The following is a 23872-nucleotide window of genomic DNA, read 5'->3' as shown; positions in this document are numbered from 1 at the left end:
TGAAGCTACTCATATGACTAAAGGGCATAAAATGATACTGAAATGTGAAATACCCAAAATGTCTGGGATGATGGAGAAACACCCTAATAGGGATGGCAGTGCCCGGAAGAGTTCCACCATAATGGAAACGGTTTATACAGGAACACGCTGTCTGGGGAATACAGGGAGGAGACTAACAAGCTCGGTGTCTCTTTTCCTCTAGGACAGATTTTGGAGTCACCCGAGAAGCTGCCGGAACCGACTGCCATGTAGACAGTGCCCTATGAACAGCTCTTAACTGACCAACCAAGAGCTGCTTGGTTTATGGGTAGCAGTTCCAAGGTGGATGGATAACATACTATTTGGAAGTCCACTGCTCTGACTGAGGAAGGTAAAAACAAATCAGACAGGCAAGGCTGAACTGCATGCTGTTTTCCCAGCAGTGATGAAAGAATTGAACAGTGATATAATCTCCTATCTTCTGGTTTTTCCTGAGTCATGGGCAGTGGTCAATGGCCTGGCCATATGGTCAGGCAGGAGGGCAATGGAAACCTGGCCTATTAGAAGGATGCCCATATGGGACACACAACCCTGTGGAAATCACTGTGGGAACTAGAGGGATGCATTAAACTAGAACATGTTGATGCCCATCAGAAGAACTCCTTTCCAGGCTTGGAAGGTGAATGGAATCAACAATCAGATATCCCCCTGCTCTCTCTCAAGACGGCCACCTGGGTCCATGAAGTGAGTGAATATGGGGTTAGTGCAGCAATGCAGAGATGGGCTGAATCTAGACCCATTCTTCTTGTACACTCTGAGTCACAAAATGCCAATAAAAACTGTTCTGTCGACCAGCAAAAAAGACAGAGACTGCAGATGGCTATGTGGCAGATTTCCTGTTAGGAAGGCCCTGAACATAGCAAGTTAGTTGGTAGCCCTGGGGGAACTACAAACGGTTCTTTACAGGTAGAGACAGTGACTCTAGGTGGGGCTTTTCTTACCCAGTGGTAGAGGCAAATGCTCAGTTACAGTTTCTGGTTCAGCACTCTTGTTGTTGTTGTTGTTAACACCTTTATTGTAACTATGTTTTTAATCTTTGTTACAACTCCTAAGGGCCTTTAGGGCAAAATGTGCCTTCACTCCATCTGAAAAAATGGGGCTAACAGTGATTGCTGCTATATGGGCTGGTGGTAAAGACAGCCCACCTGTTCTGCACCTATGTAACCTTAACTTATCTGAATAGAAGTGGATGAGGGGGAGGCATCTGCTAGCCTAGTATTGCTGTCTGTAATCTAGACCAGCACAGTTGCTGAACCTAATGTCCCTTCCAAAGGTGGAGAAGTTTGGATATGAATGGAGAAAAGGGAAAAAAAAAAAAAAAAAAAAAGGCACAGAGCAAGAGATGATACCATCTCTTAGCTCTATTATACTACATGCCTGAAAGGGTGAAGCCATATACTGTATCTCTGACACCCCTCCTGCTGTTTTTTTAAATTGAAGTATAGTTGGTTTACAATGTTGGGTTAGTTTCAGGTATACAGCAAAATGATTCATTTATACATATGTATGTACAGATCTATTCTTTTTCGGATTCTTTTTCATTATAGACTACTACGAGATATTGAATACTGTATAGCACAGGAAACTGTAAGTCCTTGTTATCTACTTTTTATATAGTAGTGTGTATTTGTTAACCCCAAACTCCTGATTTATCTCCTTGCCCCACGCCACCACTATCCCCTTTGGTAACCAAAAGTTTGCTTTCTAAGTCTCTGAGTCTATTTCTGTTTTCTAAATAAGTTCATTTGTACCATTTTTTTTTTTTTTTTACATATAAGTGATATGTATTTTTCCTTCTCTGTCTGACTTACTTAGTATGATAATCTCTAGATCCATCCATGTTGCTGCAAAATGACATTATTTCATTCTTTTTAATGGCTGAGCAATATTCCATTGTATATATGTACACATCTTCTTTATCCAGTCATCTATTGATGAACACTTAGGTTGATTCCATGTCTTGGCAATTGTAAATAGTGCTGCTGTGAACATAGGGGTGTACGTATCTTTTCAAATTAGAGTTTTTGCCTCTTCTAGGTATATGCCCAGGAGTTGGATTGCAGGATCATATGATAGCTCTATTTTTAGTTTTTTTAATGGACCCTCTATACTGTTCTCCATACATTCCCACCAACAGTGCAGGAGGATTCCCTTTTCTCCACACCCTCTCCAGCATTTATTATTTGTACACTTCTTGATGATGGCCATTCTGACTGGTGGGAGGTGATAACCTCATTGTGGTTTTGATTTGCATTTCTCTAATAATTATTGATGTTGAACATCTTTTCATGTGCCTGTTGGTCATCTGTATGTCTTCTTTGAAGAAAAGTCTCTGGGTCTTCTGCCCATTTTTTGATTGGGTTGTTTTTTTGTGGTAGAGTTTTATGAGCTGTTTGTATATTTTGGAGATTAATCCCTGTTGGTTGCTTCCTTTGCAAATATTTTCTCCCATTCTGCAGGTTGTCTTTTCATTTTGTTCATGGTTTCCTTTGCTGTGCAAAAGCTTTTAAGGTTTAATTAGGTCCCATTTGTTTATTTTTGCTTTTATTTCCTTTACTGTGGGAGACGTATCCAAAAAATATTGCTGTGATTTATGTCAGAGTCTTCTGCCTATGTGTTCCTCTAAGAGTTTTATAGTATCCAGTGTTACATTTAGGTCTTTAATCCACGTTTGAGTTTATTTTTGTACATGATGTTAGAGAATGTTCTAATTTCATTCTTTTACATGTAGCTGTCTACTTTTTCCAGCACCACTTATTGAAGAGACTATCTTTTCTCCATTGTATATCCTTATCTCCCTTGCTGTAGATAAACCGACACACCTGAGGTCAATTAATTTCCAGGCTTTCTATCCTGTTACATTAAATCTGTGTATTTTGTGCCAGTACCATACTGTTTTTGATGACTGTAGCTTTGTGGCATAGTCTGAAGTCAGGGAGTGTGATTCCTCCAGCTTCATTCTTCTTAAGATTGTTTTGGCTATTAGGGGTCTTTTGTTTTCGCTATTAGGGGTCTTTTGGTTTCCAGCCAAATTTTAAAATTATTTGTTCTAGTTCTGTGAAAAATGCCATTGGTAATTTGATAGGGATTGCACTGAATCTGTAGATTGCCTTAGGTAGTATGGTCATTTTAACAATATTGATTCTTCTATCCAAAACCATGGTATCTTTCCATTTGTTTGTGTCATCTTCAATTTCTTCATTCAGTCTTAAACAGTTTTTGGAGTACAGGTCTTTTGCCTCCTTACATAGGTTGATCCCTAGGTATGTTATTCATTTTGATGTGAATGGTAAATGGGATTGCTTCATTAATTTCTTCCTTAATTTCTCTTTCTGAGAACTTAAGAAAACAATTTTCCACTCCTGCTTTTGAAACCTGCAAACCCATGTGCCCTCATGCTGGGAGACTTTCTCATGATATGACAATGTACTAAATAGTTATTAATGACAAACTGGGATGCCAGGTATCATTTAACATTTATGGCTGTTTTACTATAAGGGATACATGTTCAAAGACCAGGGAGTGGATTGTGATATTCTGATTTATAAAATATAAAGGACAGGGTTTAGACAGTTCCTTGGTTGGTGAAGGTGTGGAGATTTGGAGAGAGTGGAGCACTAGGAGAGGGTATGGAAGCTCCACCTCCTTTCTCCATAGCTTGCCCTATGCATCTCTTCCATCTGGCTGCTGCTGACTTATATCCTTTTATAATAAACCTGTGCTCTAGGGTGAAGTGGGTTTCCTGAATTCTGTGAGCTACTCTAGCAAATGAGAATCTCTGATTTCCTCTGATATACAGCCAGTCAGTCAGAAGTTCAGGTAACAACCTGGACTTGTGATTGATAGGTGTCTGGAAAGGAGGGGTGCAGGCAGTCTTGTCAGACTGAGCCCTTAACCTGTGGGATAGGTGTCAGAATTGAGTTGAATTATAGGATATCCATAGGCTATCCAGCTGTTCCTAAGAACTGCTAGGTGGCATGGGGAAAACTACCCCCCCCACACTTTAATGTTCTAATAAATACATTTCAAACTTTTATTAGTTTTACTGTTTACTTAAGTGATACTGACTGTATTATAATTTATTTTTTCGTTAGGTTACAAGCTAGTCTCACAGAATAAAATGGAAAACTTTCTACCTCTATGCACGAGAATCACGTATTCTTTGAATACCTTGTAGACCTCACAACACCATTAAAACTCAGTGATTTTTTTGGAGCTAGATGAAACTCTTGCATCAAAAGGCTTCACTAAGATAATTAGGTTAAATCATATGAAACTGCCAAAATGTGACTGGTTTTGATCAACCTAATGGTTATAAACTGCCACTGTTGATTCAAGAATATTTTCCTAGAAAATCAACCATTTTCTGTAATTTTTCTAAATTATTGTATAATAGTGTACAATCTTTTAATCACCTTCACATTGGAGTGAGTTTAATAGTACCATGTATAAAAATGTCTTCAACTTCTGAAGAGAAAACTTCTGAAGAGAAATTTTGGTAAAATTATGGTGTAAGTAAAGGTTCAATAAACTTAAAAATTCCAAGCATAAATTCTTATTCCCCATCTAACCTGTACACCCCTAAGAAGGCCACAGGTTGCTTTCAGGGGCTCTGTAAACATGTGAGCCAAATTTATATGTGAGTGCATACATCATACATGCATGCTTTTGGGGGAGAACCCAGTAGCTTTAGCAAATTCTCAAATACCTAAAGTCCCAAATAACTTTAGAGAGTTTTGAAATGACATTTAACAAGGTACATACATAAAAATGTGATGGAAATTAAATGGAAGACAGGAAAAATACCATTTCAGAGTACAAAGATTCCAATGTAAACAAACTTACATTCTATTTCATTTAAGGATTAAAAGTACATAAAAATATAGAAGGAATGAAAACCATTTTATATTAATGCTAACATTCTTCTGGAAACTACGTTTTCAACAAACTGAAAAGACATGTGACTTTCATCCAAGGTTTGTAAACTTCTAAATGTGTTTCTACATGTTTTTAGAGCTGAACAAACTAAAGAGGAAAATGAGGACAATAGAGTAACAGCAGAAAATAAAATGTGAGATAAAGGAGAGTTAATGAAAGGTGAACACAAATTTTTTTTCCAATCACAAGGTAGTGAACACAATCATAAAAAGAGGGAAAACAATGAGAAAAAGAGCATTAACCATGTAATGGCTTACCTTGACAAAGACCGCTGGAAAACGAAAGTAGGGAGGTACTAAAACAACATGGAAGGAATAGAAAATTGAAAAGCAAAGAGAAAAGGCTAAAAGGAACAAGTGAAGCAAAACAATGAAAAATCTTATTTTGAAAACAGTATTTCAGGTTTCTCTGAAGGATAATGAAAAAGAAAAGGATAAAACTAACCTGTTGTACAAATTCCAAGGGTACTGGTGTGGCTTGTGTAAATGCTTCTAGATGAATACCATGCACAGGGTCTTCAACTATCAGACAGCCAATGTCAAACCATCTGCAACAGAATGTATGAGTTTCACATTGTGTATGTGCTAAATGAGTTATGGTGAATAGATAAAGTACTAACATTCCGATAAAACATTACCAGATTGACTAGAAAAACATTTCCTTGAAATTTTCAATAGGACAATCTATAAAACAACATATAAAATTACCCTGTTGGCTTAATTCAGAGAAGGAAAAACAACAAAGAAAAAATAATTGAAATTACTCATGGAAAGTTCCCTTTCTTGCTAAGATTTGGAGAAAAGAATGGCAATTAGGGGTGCTCAAATATGCAACAGATAAATCTACTCATTTGAAAATGCAAATAACATCGTAATTAAAAATGTCACTTGCTAAAATATGGGAAAATTTATATTACCAACTCTATAATATATAGGCAAGTTGCAAAGTTACTATAAAAATAAACTCATTCAGGAAATAACAAATCCTCTCCTCATTCCTGATAATTCCTTCTAATCACACTTTCTGAATTGTTCACAACGAATCAGTTTGAAAACAGCCTCATGAAATCAAGAAAACTTTCTTCAATTTAAAGATACACGTAAAAAGTGATAGTTATAAACTGACTTAGGTGAGGTCATCTGTAATATCACTAGCATTTTAACTAGCCAGAATCAGGAAATCATGAGTTTAAATAAGATACAGAGCAAGAAAATTTTAAAATATACAGATTAAAGTGCGATGAAATACAATATGATTAGGAAACTTATTTACATATTCAAAGAAACAACAAAACAATATGTAGAATAACTTTGAGTGTTTATAATGTCTGTAGTATTCACATCCTAAAATTTTCCTTTAAATTAAGAACCTTAGTTATTTTATTTATTATATGAATCATTATTTTAAATAATTTATTTGGTATATGATGAATCAGTGTTTTATTTTATATGATTTGTGTATTATGCAGATGGCAGAGAATAACTGTAGTGACTAAGCTTCCAGGCACAGCACGGACGTCCTGAAAAGCAGCAACCCTGAAGGTACGAGCAGTCTCCCCTACAATGCCGGTGATCACACGAGAAAAACTCCCCTTCCTCTCCAAACTACTGTCACACTCCCGAGCGTGTCAACCTGGATATCCCATCCTTCTCAACTCAAATCTAAACTGCCGTCACTGTCAAGCCCACCGAGACCTCTTCCATTTCCCTGACTAGTGCTATTGGCTGAGGAAACGCTGTCTTCTCTCTCCTTCCTCCTGTCCTTCCACCCCACTCCCACTCCCCACCCAGCAGGAGGAAAAGTGGTGCTCTCCACTGTTCACACTCAAGGACAATTGCTAAAGAATGCGCTCCTTCTCCACACCCTCTCCATGCGGTTGGGGAAATAAGACAGACTCGATTAGACTTAAAAAAGGCTTAAGAATGGTGGTTCCAAGACATTTAGATTTCATGTAGCAGGAAAAAAATCAAAATAGCACCTGAGGAGCTGACACAGGTATGCCAATTTGTATTTTATCAAAGAAAGACCATCCACTACCACCAGTCACTTCACAGAAGGACATTTTAACCCATTTCACACATAACCCTTGGTTTTAGAACTTGACAGGTTAATCTCAGAATAAGGACAATTCATGTTCACACAGGTTATTTTTCCATTTTGGTATAAAACATGCTAATTTCCCTCATGTAGCATGAACTGATGCAAAGTTTATCACAAATAGCTAGGTCTATACTGGCTTTACTATTAGGAGGCAAACACCAATGGTCTTTTCTTGACTCAGTTATAAGCATGTATTTTCCTGACTATCTTCTGTCCATTTATTTTTCATGGGAACACCACAGAGAGAAGTAGCCAAAGCAAACGATCAAGTGTTTGTTTTGCGTCATGGGTTTGCTGTTTGTTCTCATGTCCTTCCTCTAGTCCCCTTCTGTATCTTAATATTACAGCCTTTTCACCCTCTCCTCCTTAAACCATACTGGAAACCATCCACAGACTTCCTAATACCAATTACTATTCCTAATCTTCCTTATTTGCTAGTCTTCTGCTCAAAAAAAGGTAGGAAAAATAGCACATCTAGGTATGATGGAGCAGTTGATGGCAGACCAGTGCTCCCAATGAAAAGCTGGATGAGTATACAAGTCATACCTAATGGCATCCAAGAGCTGTAGAAGCAAGGAAGACAAAATGGAGTAACATTCTGGACAGGGACAACCTTTCAAAGGTATGCTGAAGACTTTCAGCTGACCCTGAGCACAACCCAGCCTGGACTCAGGTCAGTCTATCTAAAGTGCACCAAACTACCCCGTCCACACACCTCACTACTCTGTTTATTAGAGGGAAGAGTGAACCTTCTCAAAATTACCTCAAGACTCTCGAGTTTCTTATAAACAATGCCTGGCTTTCAAAGATTATGAGGCATCCACAAAGACAGCACCTTATCGTCACACCAAAAGGAGGCTAAAAGAGGCCCACGCGCTGGATTCAGTAGACAAAGATCTTAAAATGAATATGACTCATATTCAAGGAAAGAGAGAGGTAAAGATAGTCGAAATAGAAAATACAGGTATTCAATAGTAAATTAAATCTACTTTTTTAAAAAAAATCAATGTATGGGCTACACAGCAGAAGAATCAGAGTGAGGAAGTAGGGGAAAGAGGGGACTGACCAAATGAGAACTCTGAGGCACAGTCAGAAGGTGAACAAGCATGTAATTATAGTCCTAGAAAGAGAAGAGAGAAAATGGGCCAGAAGCCAATTCTGAAGATCCAATGGCCAAGAACTTTCCAAAACTGATGAAAGACATAAAATCCAATGAAAGAAAGAATCAAGCTCAGGGAATCCACAAAAATTCAATACCTAAGCAAACACACACAAAACTGCAAAAATAAAATGACAGAAAAAATCCTAAATGCAGCTAAACAATACATTCTCTTCACAGAAACAAGCTGGATAGCTGCTGTAACAGAAATGATGGAAGCCAGAAAACAGTACAACAGCATCTTTAAAGTACTGAAAGAAAAGATCTGCCAATCCATACTTCTACATCCAGAAAAAAACACCCTGTGAAAATAAAGGTGCTTTAAAGGCACTTTCAGACAAAAGCTGAGAGAACTCCTGGCTAAAGTCTTCCATCACAATGTATATGTACCAAAGGATGCTCTTGAGGCAGAATGACAATGATCCCAGACAGAAAAACCAAAAATGCAGGAAAGAATTCAGAGAATAAATATAAGTGAATAGAGTGTACAGAACTATACTAATATCTTAGGAGTTTAAAATATGTACACAATTAAGATACTTAATACTGCAAAAGATGAAGGGGGTAAATGGTATTGAAAGTAGTTCAGTATTATCAAAGTCATAATTTTTATTAAAACATAATACATGGAAAAAGGCACAATGGAATCTCTAAGGTAGCCCTTAAATGAATATTTCAGTTTCCCCCTCTGTTAACCTTTTAATAGTCATCATCACTGGATGGTTGCTTGGTGCTTACACAGAAAGTTCAAACTTCCCAACCTAGCAATCAAAGCTCTTCAAGCTACTTTCTGATTTCCTATCCAACAGTGTTCAGCCAAGCTGATAAAATCACTGACCCCTGAATACATCTTAATCATCTGCACACTTCTCCTCCATGCAGAACGTCCTAGCTATTCTTTTCTACTTAACCAAATTTTACCTACTCTTCAAAATTCAGCTCAAGTCCCAATCATTCACGGATCTTATCTGACACCATCTCCACATCAAGTTAATCCCATTGAAAATGTACATAGCATTTTATGTACAGCCCACGTGCAGCAACGAAGACCCAATGCAGCCAAGAATTTAAAAAATAAAAAAATATGTTCCTCTACTGACAGGTGTTTGGTGATACCTATCAGTGTGAAAAGATATTTTAAAAAACAAAAAGATGAATTATGTTGCTGGAGGGTTTTTCCAAACTAAATAGATGAGAGGTAGTGTTCAACAGAACTCAAACCTAGTGACTGCCTCCAGGCCCTCTTGCCATACCTTCCATTACTCTGAATGACTGTGTAAATGATTGTTACTGGAGATCAACATCCAAGCCAATAACTAAATCACTGTATCATATGTAATTGATTATTAACACAATCTTAGCATGCAGGGAACACAATGTCCATTTTATAATTAAAAAGGTGAAACGAGCAGAAAGGTGAGCTGAGCTACACAGGTCACATAGCTAGTTAGATGACAGAGCTAGACCAGACGTAATTTTCTCTCTGGTTCTAAAATAGGATACATTTTTTTACTAGATGTTCAGTGTAAGCAATCATATTCTGCTCCTAAGAGAAACATAATAAGCCTCTTACTGAACCATTATACGCCAACAAACTGGACAACCTAGAAATGCATAAATTCCTAAAAACACACAACCTGAATCAAAAGAAACAGAAAATCTTAACAAACGGATCACTTGTAAGGAGACCAAATCAGTAATCAAAAACCTCCCAACACACGAAAGTCCAGAACCAGATGGTATCACTGGTGAATTCTACCAAAGATTTAGAGAAGAATTAATACCAATCTTTCTCAAACTCTTCCAAAAAATAGAAGATGAGACACACTTCCAAACTCATTTTACAAGGCCAGCATTGCCCTGATACCAAACCCAGATACCAAACCCAGACAAGGACACTACACAGAAGAAAATTAAAGGCCCAATATCCCTGAAAAACAGAGATGTAAAAATCCTCAGTGAAATACTAGCAAACCGGATTCTACAATGCATTAAAAGGATCTATACCATAATCAAGTGGGCCAGGGATGCAAGGATGGTTCAGAATGTGCCAATAAATCAATGTGCTACACCACATTAACAAAATGAAAGATAAAATCATACGATCATGTCAACAGAGCTATAAAAAGTATTGGACAAAATTCGACATCCATTAATGACAAAAACTCTCAACAGAGTGGATACAGAAGGAACATACCTCAACATAATCAAAGTCATCTATGGCAAGCCCATAGCTAATATACTCAACAGTGAAAAGCTAAAAAGCTTTTACCTCTAAGATCAAGACAAGAATGCCCACTCTTCCCACTTTTATTCAGCATGGTATTGGAAGTCCCAGTCAGAGTAATTAGGCAACAAAAAAAATGCATCCAAATCAGAAAGGAAGAAGTAAAACTGTCACTATTTGCACATGACATATTATATATAGAAAAACCTAAAGCTACCACCAAAAAACTGTTAAAACTAGTAAATTCAGTAAAGTTGCAGGATACAAATTCAATACCCCCAAATTTGTTGTATTTCTATACACTAATAGCAAACTATCAGAAGAAAAAAATTTTAAATACCATTTACAATTAGATCAAAAAGAATAAAATAGTTAGGAATATATTTAACCAAGCAGGTGAAAGCTGTCTACTCTGAAAACTGTAAGACATTGATGAAAGAAACTAAAGAAGACACAAATAAATGGAAATATATTCCATGCCCATGGACTAGCAGAATGAACATTGTTAAAATGCTCCTATTGCCCAAAGGAAGCTACAGACTCAATGCAATCCCTATCAAAATTCCAGTATTTTCCACAGAAATAGAACAAACAATCCTAAAATTTGTATGCAACCACAAGACCCTGAATAGCCAAAACAAATCTTGAGAAAGCAGAGCAAAGCTGGAGGCAATATGCTCCCTGATGTCAAATTATAATACGTAGCAACAGTAATCAAAACAGTCTGGTACTTGCATAAAAAACAAAAATATAGATCAATGCAATAGAGCCCAGAAATAAACCCATGCATTTATGGCCAATTAGTTTATGACAAAACAGCCAGGAATATACAATAGGGAAAGGACAGTCTCTTCAATAAATGGTGTTGAGAAAACTGGACCACAATTTCACACCAGAGATAAAAATTAATCAAAATGGATTAAATACTTGAGCATAGCATCTGAAACCATAAAAAACTAGAAGAAAACATAGGCAGTAAGCTCCTTGATATCTGTTGTGGCAATGATGTTTTCTGGGTTTGACACCGAAAGCAAATGCAACAAAATCAAAAACAAGCGGGACTACATAAAACTAAAAAGTTTCTGCACAGCAAAGGAAACTATCAACAAAATGAAAAGGAAACCTACCAAATGACAGACAATACCTGCAAATCATATATCTGATATGGGGCTAATATCCAAAATATATAAAGAACTCATACTAATCAACAGCAAAAACCAAACAATCCAATAAAAAAATGAGGAGAAGATCTGATTAGCCTCCTTTTCCAAAGAAGACATACAGATGGCCATACGTGAAAAGGTGCTCAACATCACTAATCCTCCAGGGAAATGCTAATCAAAACCACAATAAGATAACACCTCACACTGTTAGAATGGCTATTATCAAAAAACAAGAAATAAGTGTTCACGAAGAGGTGGAGAAAAGGGAACCCTTGTGCACTGTTGGTGGGACTGTAAATTGGTACAACCACTTTGGAAAACAGTATGGAGGTTCCTCACAAACTGAACTACCAAATAATCCATAAAGTTCACTTCTGGGTATTTATCCAAAGGAAACGAAAATACTAACTCAACAAGACATATGCATCCCCCTGTTCACTACAGCATTATTTCCAACAACCGAGGCATGGAAGCAACTTAAATGTCTGCTGATGATAAAGAAAATGTGATTTATACACACACTCACACATAAATATGTACGTATATATACAATGAAATATTATTCCATTGAAAAGGAAGGAAAACCTTGCCATTTGCAGCAACGTGTATGGACACTGAAGTCATTAAGCTAACCGAAGTAAGTCAAATAGAGAAAGACAAATACTGTATGATCTCACATGTGGGGGGAAAAGCAAACTCACAGATACAAAGGAGAGATTGGTGGATGCAGAGGCAGGGGTGGGAGGGGGAGTAAAATGGATAAAGGGGATTAAAAGGTACAAACTTCCAGTTGACATGAGAATATAATGTACAGCATGGTGACTATAGTTAATAATACTTTTTGTACATTTGAAAGCTGCTAAGAGAATAGATTTTGTCTTGTAAGTTTTCTAAAAAAATTATAACTATGTTAAAAAAAAATCCTCTTACTTGTCAGGAAGCAATTCTGCAATGAAGTTTTCTACTGACACAGCAGTCTGTTTTTCATGGATCACTCCAGTTCGACGCAAGCTATCTATCCGTTCCTGGGCACCCTGAAACAGTGTACATTAGAAACTATTTTAAATTATTCGGTTTTAAACATACTAATTTATGACTGTATCAGTAATATGCATATACATTTATACACAAACACATATATACTCACTGTAAACGTGAAAACAATACAGAAACACACATATATACTCATTGTAAACATGAAAACAATACAGAAGCACAGAGAGTAAAAAGTGAAAAAGCCCCACTGTATTCCCCTCAGTACTAAGAGTCTGCAGTGCATCTTCCAAATTATTCCTATATGCATTATTATTTTGGTTGCTATCATGAAATGGATAATTTTTATATTACATGTTCTAATTGGTTATTACTAATAAAAGGAAACTGTGCTTTTTAATGTTGATATGGCAAGAGGCCATCTTACTAAATAAAAATCATTTATCAATTCTAGTAGTTTTTTAGTTGATTCTCTCTTGAATTTTTCTAGGCAGGCAATCATATCAATAGCAAATACGTTTTTTCTCTTTCTTCTGATTCCTTTTATATATAGCCTTTAAAGTTTGCACCAAAATAACAGTTATTTTAACTTCAAATGTATGCATTACATCAAAGCTTATTCAAGAAAATTAGTACCATTTATGAAACAAAATTGAGGGGCTGAGAACACTATATAGATAACTCAAAATCATGAATTAAATATATACTTATGGCAGAAAACTAAAAGCTGGATTAATGAGGACAAGGTTGTTGTTTACTACTTTTATTTGAATCACTTCATAAAAGTGATCATGAATGATATGATGAGAATGTGTTCAAAAAGCAAGATAAAGCTATTTCTGAATAAAACTAGTCATGGATAATACCCCTATTTTTATCATGAACAGCAGAGCTAAGCAGTGAATGAGATGAATGAGATTAAGGGGTCAATTCTTCTTCAAATGAAAATGAAGAAAGCTAAGATACTTCTAGAGACAATTGAATTTATTTCAGATAAATAAAGAAGTGACAACTGCATGAGAACATGTAGGCCAATCTGTCATTAGCTTATAAACATGAAAGATGAAAGAAGATATGAGTTAAACTACAATAAAGTCAAGCTGTATTTTTGCTTACTCTTGTATCTCTGGTACCTAGCATAGTGTCTAACCTAATAGGCAGCCAGTGAGAACTTACTACATGAAAAAGTGAACAAGGGATAAAAACTAAGGGCTTCTGAAGGCCTATATGGCTAATATTAGGAATCTAAAGAGTGTAAATATGGCATCACCAAATCTAATAGTGCACGAGGAGGTCACTGTTGAACCTGAAAGAAAATACAATAGCTAAGATGAACCTAATTCTTTGTACTGGATAATGTAAATCTGTTCCGAAAAGTAAAATAATTCCCTCCTCCCAAAAGGTAGTTATGTCTAATTTTTACTATAAAGAAGTTTAAATAAATGTTAATTCAGTAAAAAACTATTAGGGGATTAGTGGGATGTTTAGAGATTCATTCGCAACTCTTCAAAGGTGCTATTTCAGCTACACACTACGACAAAATATTCCTAGATTCTATGCTCCCAGGAAACAGAAACTAAGTTGGTTCATTTTTTACTATCCTACTATCCTACAGGGCTTTATACTTCATAGGGTTCACAAAATACTGAACTGAAATTAATTAGCACCTATAAAGATAGGATAATGAGTTAGGTAGACAAGTGTAATGCTTGTTTTTATGGAATCCAGAAGAGAAAATGAAGAGGGGGTAAATCAGCCTCTTTCCTCCTCTGACCACAACATTACTTACATGGCATCTTTTGGCGTCACAGAGACACTTTGATATTAGTCACTACCAATGTTTTGAGAAGGGAATTTTAACTTTATTTTTCAGCAGTGCAGGGTACCAAAAATTAGGTAGTTTAGAGGCCACACTGAAGTAACTGTCTCAGAACTGAAGTAAGATGCAGAAATGCCTCTAGAGCTTATACTGTACTCTGAGAGCTTATACTAAGCAACTTGGTTCAGATAATCAAAATTCCATGCTTCTTCAAAAATTCTTACAGATATTAACTACATTTTTCTTGACTATAAGCTATAAAACAATGGTCAGAAATATAATTGGCTTTTCAGTAAAATTAATACTTGGCATTGGAGAAGTTTCAGAAGCTTCCTAACTTTAATTACAGCTGATTTATTTCCTTAAACAATTTCATATGTTTAAAGGAAAACAAGTTTAGTCAAAAAAGACATTCACTTCAAATAAAATCTGATGGGGAGAAAAAAATCTGGGTTGAAATTTTAATATTCTACATTATTTTCTTTTTGTTAGTTCCCTCTACTGCTTCTGAAAAAAAACAAACAGCTGGGAAAATTACAAATCACTTTCCTATATATATCAGTTTCAATCAACTTTAATTTTAAGCTTGTATTAAAGATTGTGGAAAAGGAACACATTTCTAAATTTGAAGGGCAAAAACCAATACTAAAACAAATCTGTCAAATACTAATAAAATCACAATATAAACTGAACTATTAATATTCAGAAAATAAGATTTTTCTAACAGAAAAAAATCTCCATCAGCCTTTCAAGTTCAGTTTATACCGATCTGAAGTGTCTTTTATGCAATGATATTTAACATAAAATATTTAAGACTCATGTTTTAAAAACCATAAATTTTGAGTTATGTTCCAAAAATCATGTGGTGATCTATCATCAGAAATTATGAATGACAACCCTATCAGTTTTTTTGAGAACAATTAGAAACCACAGGACTTGCAAGAAGATCTTACCGAGTCATTATGTCATTTGCATTCTTAACATCTAAAACATTATTTTGAATTGTCCCTTCGTATGACACTCAGGAGGATTTTAGGTTCCGAGGCAATCAGTGGGTGAGCGGTATATCTTTACTTTCTAATGGGAGAGGTCAGAGCTTATGAAGAGGAGATGAGAAAGGAGATGGCACGTTGCCTCCATTACAAGTATGTATTCAGGCAGAAAATTTTAGGAAAGCATACATACGGAAGTTGAGGAAGGAGAAGCTGAGTTCCTGAAAACTATCTGGGTCTACCTGGACCTTGTAAAATCTTTGCATGTCACCAGAGGTACTTATACACAAGTCTGAAGACCACTGTTTGATGGTAAAGGTACTATCAAAGTATAGCAACAGGTGGGCAGCTAGAGCTCTGTTAAGGGGAAAAATCTCTATTCTCATATGGCTGACATGTTGTTAAACCAAAATTCAAAACAGATCCCAGAGTGAAAACATCTTCTGCATTAGACTGCTTACTTGAGGAAATAAATTATTAATTTAAAAAGTTTACCCTAGCACTTTAAATTCTATTGTTTGGGGTTTTATACCAATATATCTCAATAGGACTGCTAGATATTCATTTTAAAGAACATGAAGCACTATTCTAAAAGTTTATATCTGTAAACGAAACAAAGATCTCTGCTCTTGTAGAACTTAATTCTAGTGGGAAAAAAGTATTAAAAAATAAAATTACATCAACGTAAATTATATGCTAAATCAGAAGATGCTGGCTGCTATAGGAGAAGGATCAGAGGAGGGCTAGAGAGATCAGGAGTGCAGGGCAGGTAGGTGCAGACTGCAGTACTGAACAGGGCGGTCAGGACAGGCCCCACTGTGGAGGGAAGATTTTAGTGACGACTTGAAGGAGGTCAGGGACTCAACCAAGTAGATAACTGAGGAAAGAGTGGCTCAGAGAGAGCTGTGAAAAGGCTGTGAGAAGAGAGCAGCCTGTCAGACAAGCGCAAAGACCTGCAAGGAGGCCAATGTGGCTGGCATGGAGTGAGCAAGGGGGAAGACCAGAGAAAAGCAGAAGGCCGCTGGTGCAGCCACTGTGGAGAACAGCATGGAGGTTTCCTAAAAATCAAAAATAGAGCTGCCATACGATCCAGCAGTCCCACTCCTGGGCACATACCTGGAAAAGATGAAAACTCTAGTTCGAAAAGATACACGCACCCCACTGTTCACAGCAGCACTATTTATAATAGTCAGCTCATGGAAGCAAACTAAGTGTCCATCGACAGATGAATGGATAAAGAAGATGTGGTGTGTATATACAATGGAATATTACTCAGCCATAAAAAAGAGTGAAATCATGCCATTTGCAGCGACATGGACGGACCTAAAGATTATCACACTAAGTGAAGTAAATCAGAGAAAGACAAACATTTTATGATATTACTTATACATGGAATCTAAAAAGATAGTACAAATGAACTTATTTACAAATCAGAAATAGACTCACAGACATAGAAAACAAACTTATAGTTACCAAAGGAAAAAGCGTGGGGGTATAAATTAGGAATTTGAGATTAACAGATACACACTACTACATATAAAAGATAAACAACAAGGACCAACTGTTGTACAAGGAACTACTGTTGTACAACACGGAACTATACTCAGTATCCTGTAATAACCTATAAAGCAAAAGAATCTGAGAAAGGATATATATATACACATATATGTATATATATACATATATATATATATATGGTATAACTGAATCACTCTGCTGTACACCTGAAACACTGAAAATCAACTATACTTCAATTTAAAAAAAAAAAAAAAATAGAAGGCCAGTTCAGCCAGGCCACATGGGGCTGTGGAAGCCTTGGTAAGGAATTTGGATTTTACACTCAGTGAAATATAAAGTTCTGAAAAGAATAGTGAAATGGTTTGATCTTGTGTGTTGAAAGAATTACCGTGGCTACTCTGTTGAGGATAACATATAGGGCCACAAGGGTAGAAACGGGATGACCTGTTAGGAGGTGAACCCAAGATTCCAACAAGGCTTTGTGGTGGCTTCACCCAGGGTGGGAGCAATGGAGACAGTGACAAGCAGTCAGAGGCTGGATGTATTCTGAAGGTACAGTGAACAAGATTTCTTGACGAACTGGACATGGATAACGAGAGAAGTCAAGGATGACTCCAAGGTTTCTCAACTGAGAAAACGGAAGGACAGAGCCGTCATCAACTGAGATGGAGAAAGCTGCGGCGGGGGACAGGTTGGAAGGAAAGAAAAGCAGTTGAGTACTAGACATGATAAGTTTGAGACATTCAAGTAAAGGTATTAAAAAGGCAACTTTTATATTAACCTAGTTTACATGAGAGGTCTCTGCTGGAGATACAAACTCAAAACTGTCAGCACACAGCTGGTATTCAAAGCCGTGGGACTGGTTGAGATCACTGAGTGAACGTAGATGAAGGGAAGGAGACCATCAGGAGGTTGTGGAGAAAAGGAGCCAGCAAAGGAAGCACAGAGGAATTTGTGAGGCAGGGAAGAAACCAAGTGTGGCATCCCCAAAGGCAAGCGTAAAAGACATTACAGAGGAGTCTCAAAGCCAGTCGTAGGTCAAACAAGATGCACAACATTGGCGACCTTGAAAGCATTCTCAGTGGAGGGGTGAAGGTGAGAGCCTGGCTGGGGTGGGTGTAAGAGACCGAAGAGAAGAACTAGAGATCAAACTGTTGGCAACTCTCTGCAAGTTTTGCTGCAAAACGAAGTGAAAACCTAGGGTTGGAGGTGATGGGGAAAGTAAGGTAAAAAAATTTGTTAAGGTTTTCTTTAGTTTATTTTTGTTTTTTAAGGTGGGAGCAGTGTTTACATGCTGATGAGCTGTTCATTTGTTTTTGTGTGTTTGTATACTGATGGTAAAAAGTGTATGAGAGGGAGGGCAGAACTCTTGGAATTTTAGCACTTAGCACGCAAGAGGGGGCCAGGTCTACTATGGTAATGGGATTGGCTTGTGTATGTGACAAATTTTTTAATGGTAACAGTCCAGAAGACAAAGTGTACAATATTCAAGTGGTGGTGTGAGTATGCAAGTGTGTGCAATTTGTTTTCAAAATAAGCCATTCTATTATCTGCCACTATTACATAGGGATTATATAGGTATCTATAGACTTAATCACAAGGTCTTCTTCCCTCACTACCAAAAACTATGGCAGTGTCTTCCTTTGGTAAGTGCATTACTACTGGTAATGTAATTTAATAGGTCTCTATATGCTGATGAGACCTTGGCACACTCTGGTTATATACAGACTTTGTGCCTATAACATGCCAGCTAGTCAGGTCTCTAAGGCAAGGTAGTTAAAAGGACAGGGAAAGGGAAGACTCAAAGAAAGTAAGTTAAGAAAACTTTCTGGATGAGCGCCGAGTCCCCTCGTCAAGTACTGGCTTGGCCAAAAACTTCGTTCGGGTTTTTCCGTAACGGAAAATACAAGGGAAAAGGGGGACTTTGTCAGGTGTATTTACAACCTGCTTACTAGAACCCCATTACTACTCTGGAAACTTCCAAATATATGAGAATCCCATAAACCATGAAGAAATACATAAAGTGTAAAGTATTATTAATAGTGATAGTAATAAAAAGCTTACGGGATTCAAGGGATATTATAATTTCAGTAATGGATTTAAACGTTAATACTTGGTTAAGAAGATCTCTTTCAGGACTAAAACTGCTCTCTTTCTGTGCTCTTGGCATGTGGTTCCTCCCCTCCCCCGATAATCAAAACCTACTTTATGTTTCTTTAAATTAAAACTCCACTGTATCTTCCTAACACTACAGAATTGTCTAATTAAAAACCAAATCAATATTTCAGTATGTAAAAACCCAAAAGCTCCATACAGACCATAGGATTATCATCAGAAATTTTAAAAAATGAACTGCCAGCTACTATATCCCGAAAAAGATGCTCCATTGCTCACTTTTAATCCAGCTGCATAGCCCACTGGTTGTGGGGCAATGCTGGACTGCCCAGCTTCCCCTATCACCACAGCTAAGCCGAAGACCTCCTGGAAGGCATCTCGGACAGCGGCAACTTTTACTTCTTTATTTGAGGTCACTACAATGTCCAGTTCACCTCCAGATTCTACAAAGACCAGAAGAAAATTTCAATTCCAAATTAAAATAATGAAATTCTCATAATTACTACCATGCACTAACATTTTATTACATAATTACTCTTAACCTGGCAAAACAATGCAAGCTATAGATTACCTTTTTATTGGCTGAGGAAACTGAGGCTGATAAGGTCTCACCCAAGGTAACACAGCTACTTAGCAATGATGTCAGGACTCAGATCTAGGTCTGTATCTTTTCACTACACTGCCTGATGCAAGCAGACACATTTCACCCTGTCATCTAATAGCATCTTACTCTGAGATTTCTCAAGAAAGCTGTTTGTACTGTGAAATATTTTGCCCTAGAAACAATGCTTTTCCTCAGTTAAGTATCTTTTGGAACAGCTGAAAATATTTTCCAAATATCTGGGCTTTTTATTATGGATTTCTTTTTTCCTGATTGAAACAATGTTCCACAGATCCCATCTTTACTGGAATTTCTTAAATTATTAAAACCTAAAAGCAAGGGTTACCATAGGAAAGAAGAGGAAGACTATATGTTTTTCTTTTTTTTTTCCTCCACGTGGGACATATCTCTTAACCGTATCTAGCTAAGTACTGTTCCATTAGGCTTCAGCTCAAAAAGCTTTTCGGTTTTTTGTCATGACTCATGCCACTTTTAATGATTATAAAGGGAGAGCTAATCAAAAAAATGTTGAAACTGTGTTAAAGTCCATTTCTAATAGTTCTTGTGCTTTCTTGATACATTTGAAATTGTTATGGTGATTTCTAAAATATTTATATAAAAACATGGTAAGTTTTACTAGAGTTTTGTTAGATCCAAATGGTCTCGTTTTTGCTGCCTGTCAATAGCTTTTTCACACTCAGTATTACTGCTTTTTATAGGTGATGAAGATTATATGCTATTATATCTTCTAATAATAGAAATTTTATTTTGTATCTTTCTCTCCCCGTTTTATTTTCCTTTTTCTGGAGGTCATGCAGAGTACTGGCCTGAGAAAAGTCTTTGGTTTGAGTCCTGATTTTATCACTTACTAGCTTCGGTACCTTGGGGAAGTCACTGAGCTTGTTTCCTCACAGAAAAGTTCCTGCCACCTCACAGGGCTTGCTCTAAGGATTAAATAAGGTAATTGATTTCACCATCTAACACAGTACCCATTAAAACAACAAGAGCTCCAAAAATATTAATTCCTTTCTTTTTCTCACTAAAAATAAGAGCTTGTGAAGAGAAGAAAATATATACTGCATTAATTATGTCAAACTTGATTATTATGAATATATGAAATCAGTATATATGGTAGGGTCCAATTTCTAAACACTTGCAATTACAAACACAGAGAACAATTCAGCTGAGTTAATTCTTTGATTCAATTTTCCACTTAAAGGGAAGCAAAGAAGCTAAGTGTTAGCTCCACCACGTCGTGTAACCTAGGATAATAATAAAGCTCTCTGAACACAAGTTCCTCATCTAAAACTTGAGAAAAATAACACCTAGCGTGCAGAGCTCTTATGGGAATTAGTATCTGGCAGATCAAGCATTTAATAAATGGTACTTATCATTATTAGGTCTTGCCCTTTGACATTTACTAGACAATTACCAACAGACTCAAGACTTATGAAAGCTACTGACTTTTTATTGCTACTGAGAATCTCTGTTCAAGTACCTGGTGCATAGCTTTGGCCACTAAATTGTTATCTTCAACAGAATTACTAATAATTGGTCACAAATCCTGCTAAAAGATTATGTTATTTCACTTACTGGATATGTACATAAAAAATTTATCCTCCAGTTAACCGTCTGGAGGATTCTTGGTAATGAGGGTTCAAAGGTGATTAAAGTAGCTTTCCCAACAAATCTAGTAATGATATATTATTAGTAAATAGATTAACAGCCTATAAAAATGTTATTCCTGAGTTACACATAAACACATTTAATTAAAATAGATAACTGGAGAAATGTCAAAACCAAATATCAACAAAGCAACACTTCAAATGTCAACAATGAATGGTAAAATTCATATAAAGCAACACTAACCATATTCATAATTAAAATCAGTAAGTATACTAATAATTCAAATTATTTTTACTCCTCCAAAGTTCATTCTGGGAAGTTTTCAAAATTTATTTAATGGTGACTAAGAAAAAGATGAATTAAAAGTATCAAAACCAAGACTGACAATCAATGTAAGAATATAGGAGGATTTTCACTAATTACAAGACCTGTGGGATTACACTCAGTGGCTGACATGAGCACATACTTTATACGGCAGATGCTGCTCTATTTTATGTACATACTGATATATGGAGCCATGCCAGGGTCCAGCGTTGTAATCATACTTTCTACTGAATGTTTTGTTTTATCAAGCACAGATTTCACCATAGGGTTCCCAGCCACACCCTGCACAGAACAAATTCACATGTAAATACTCATTCTAAGCAAAGAACACCATGATTACCGGATGGTGAGGAAAAAAAAAATTTTTTTTAAGTTTCCAATGCATTGCAGACCTATACTTTTGTAAAATGTAAGAAAACTAAGGTTATGGCAATGTCAAATTGCTATGAAATTTCAAAATGCTTCCTCTCAATTTCTCTTCTCATCTCATCATAGATTGACAGCAATCTACTGACCCCACTTCGAGCAACACTGGCCTCGGAAGTATGTTTACTGCATATATATGTATGTGTGTATGTATATATGTTTATTTCATTTCTATGTATACCTATATTTTTATTTCATTTCATTACTATTTATTTATCTATATAAAAGACTAGGCAAAACTTGTCCATCAAGGTCCCAAATAAAGACTGCAATTGGATGTCTCTGAAGACTCATATTTTGTTCCCTAATATAAAAATAAAAACAGTAAAAACATTTCTTATCTTTATTTCCCAGAGTTACTGATTACCTTAATATATAATACTCTGTTCTATGAAAGTTTCTTTTTTCCTACTTCCTATTTGTTTTGTTCCCAAATTCTCCCTTTTAATAAAGCCAGACCTAGTCCTCTGAATTCCTAAAACCACACTATTAGACAGAAGGAACCAGATCTGAGTATTTCCTTCCATCTATGCTTCTTCCACAGTCAAAGAGACTTAGAGATGGCATCTGGCTAACAGGCCATGATTCCACCTGTCCCAACCTACTACTAAACTAAGGAGATTCAGAAAAACAGATGAGTTCATAACACTGATATTTAAGACTGTCCACCCATCTTATGCTGAATATTAGAAGAGTTATTTACAAGATCTGTAGGGTTGAACTGAGTATTACAACTGGTAACTGACATGCTGACACATGCTCTTAACGAGGAAAAGAAGTGACAGTCTCTACATAAAGAAGACCTTTAAAAAGCACAAAGTGATATAAAGAAGCAAGCTTAGAAAAATGCCATCTTTCTGATACATAAAACTCAAACACTGTAAATCAGTTTAACCAGCTACCAATTTAAAAATATGTTTAACATGTAATTAAATTGCAGCCAAACCCTCAGAATATTGAGGGGAACTTGACAAAGCGATTCTAAAATTCATTAAGAAAAATAAATAGAAAAGACCAGCAAAGAAAAATTTTGAAAACAGCAAACTTACACAACCAAATGCTGATCTGCCTTTATGAATGCAGAGACTCAGAACTGACTTTTCTATCTGACTCATCTAAGAATACTCATCCCCACCTCAGCACAGAGTAGGCTTTCAATAAATATTAGTGTAATAAATAAACAGTTACAATAATTAAAATATTGTGGTACTGTTGCAAGGACAGGCAAAGCAGTGAAATAAAATACAGAGTGCAGAAACTGAGGTTAACACACAATTTAGTAACTAAGGTAAAGGTAACATATCAAATCACTGGGATATGATTTTGGAACAGTCGATTAAGTGGTTGGAAAAAAATTAAGTTTGATTTCTACCTCATATAATATAGTAAAGTAAGTATCAGCTATATCAACTTGGTAAGTAAAAAGAATGAAACCACAAGAAAATTAGAAGAAATCATAAAAAAAATTATCATATAATATAGTAGGTAAATGTGATTTTTAACATTTAAAAAAATTGAAAAAAAATTGATAGAAATGACTCCCCAAAATTTAGAAGGCTTTGTGTCAATAAAGCATAATAAAGTTGAAATGTAAGATAAAAATGGAGGCTACTGCAACATATGATAGCATATAATAAAATATTCTTCTTACATTAAGAGTTCTTATCAATTCATTAAAAAAGAAAATCATCCCAATTCAAAACTGAGCAAAGAACATGAATATAGACTTCACGAAATAAAAATACAAATGGCCAAAAATCACATTAAATAAAGTTCAAATTGAGTAACAAAGAAATGCAAATTTAAACAAGGTATTATTTTTTTGCCTATCA

The 23872-nt window shown here is 36.1% G+C and overlaps 1 protein-coding gene and 1 long non-coding RNA gene across 3 annotated transcripts in view; one reads left to right on the top strand and one right to left on the bottom strand.

Annotated features, from left to right (window-relative positions):
* The window catches only part of PRRC1 (proline rich coiled-coil 1), a 43681-nt gene that overhangs the window by 10558 nt on the left and 9251 nt on the right, over positions 1 to 23872 (bottom strand). The window contains exons 5-8 of one of the 2 annotated variants that reach the window (XM_030869745.2): positions 21794 to 21896; positions 19343 to 19506; positions 12557 to 12660; positions 5422 to 5524 (exon numbers count right to left, since the gene is read on the bottom strand). In XM_030869745.2, coding sequence (XP_030725605.1) covers positions 5422 to 5524; positions 12557 to 12660; positions 19343 to 19506; positions 21794 to 21896 — 474 coding nt within the window. The remainder of the gene's footprint in view (positions 1 to 5421; positions 5525 to 12556; positions 12661 to 19342; positions 19507 to 21793; positions 21897 to 23872) is intronic. The other variant, XM_060296166.1, reaches the window with a different exon arrangement.
* Positions 6444 to 22238, top strand: LOC132597092 (uncharacterized). Its single transcript, XR_009563452.1, has 3 exons — positions 6444 to 6518; positions 20474 to 20624; positions 22110 to 22238. It is a non-coding gene; the product is annotated as an uncharacterized lncRNA (long non-coding RNA).

This window comes from Globicephala melas, chromosome 3, assembly GCF_963455315.2.
Source record: "Globicephala melas chromosome 3, mGloMel1.2, whole genome shotgun sequence".
Taxonomy (NCBI): Eukaryota; Metazoa; Chordata; class Mammalia; order Artiodactyla; family Delphinidae; genus Globicephala; species Globicephala melas.
Note: the sequence above shows the minus strand (reverse complement) of the source record. Positions and strands in the feature narration are given on the sequence as shown.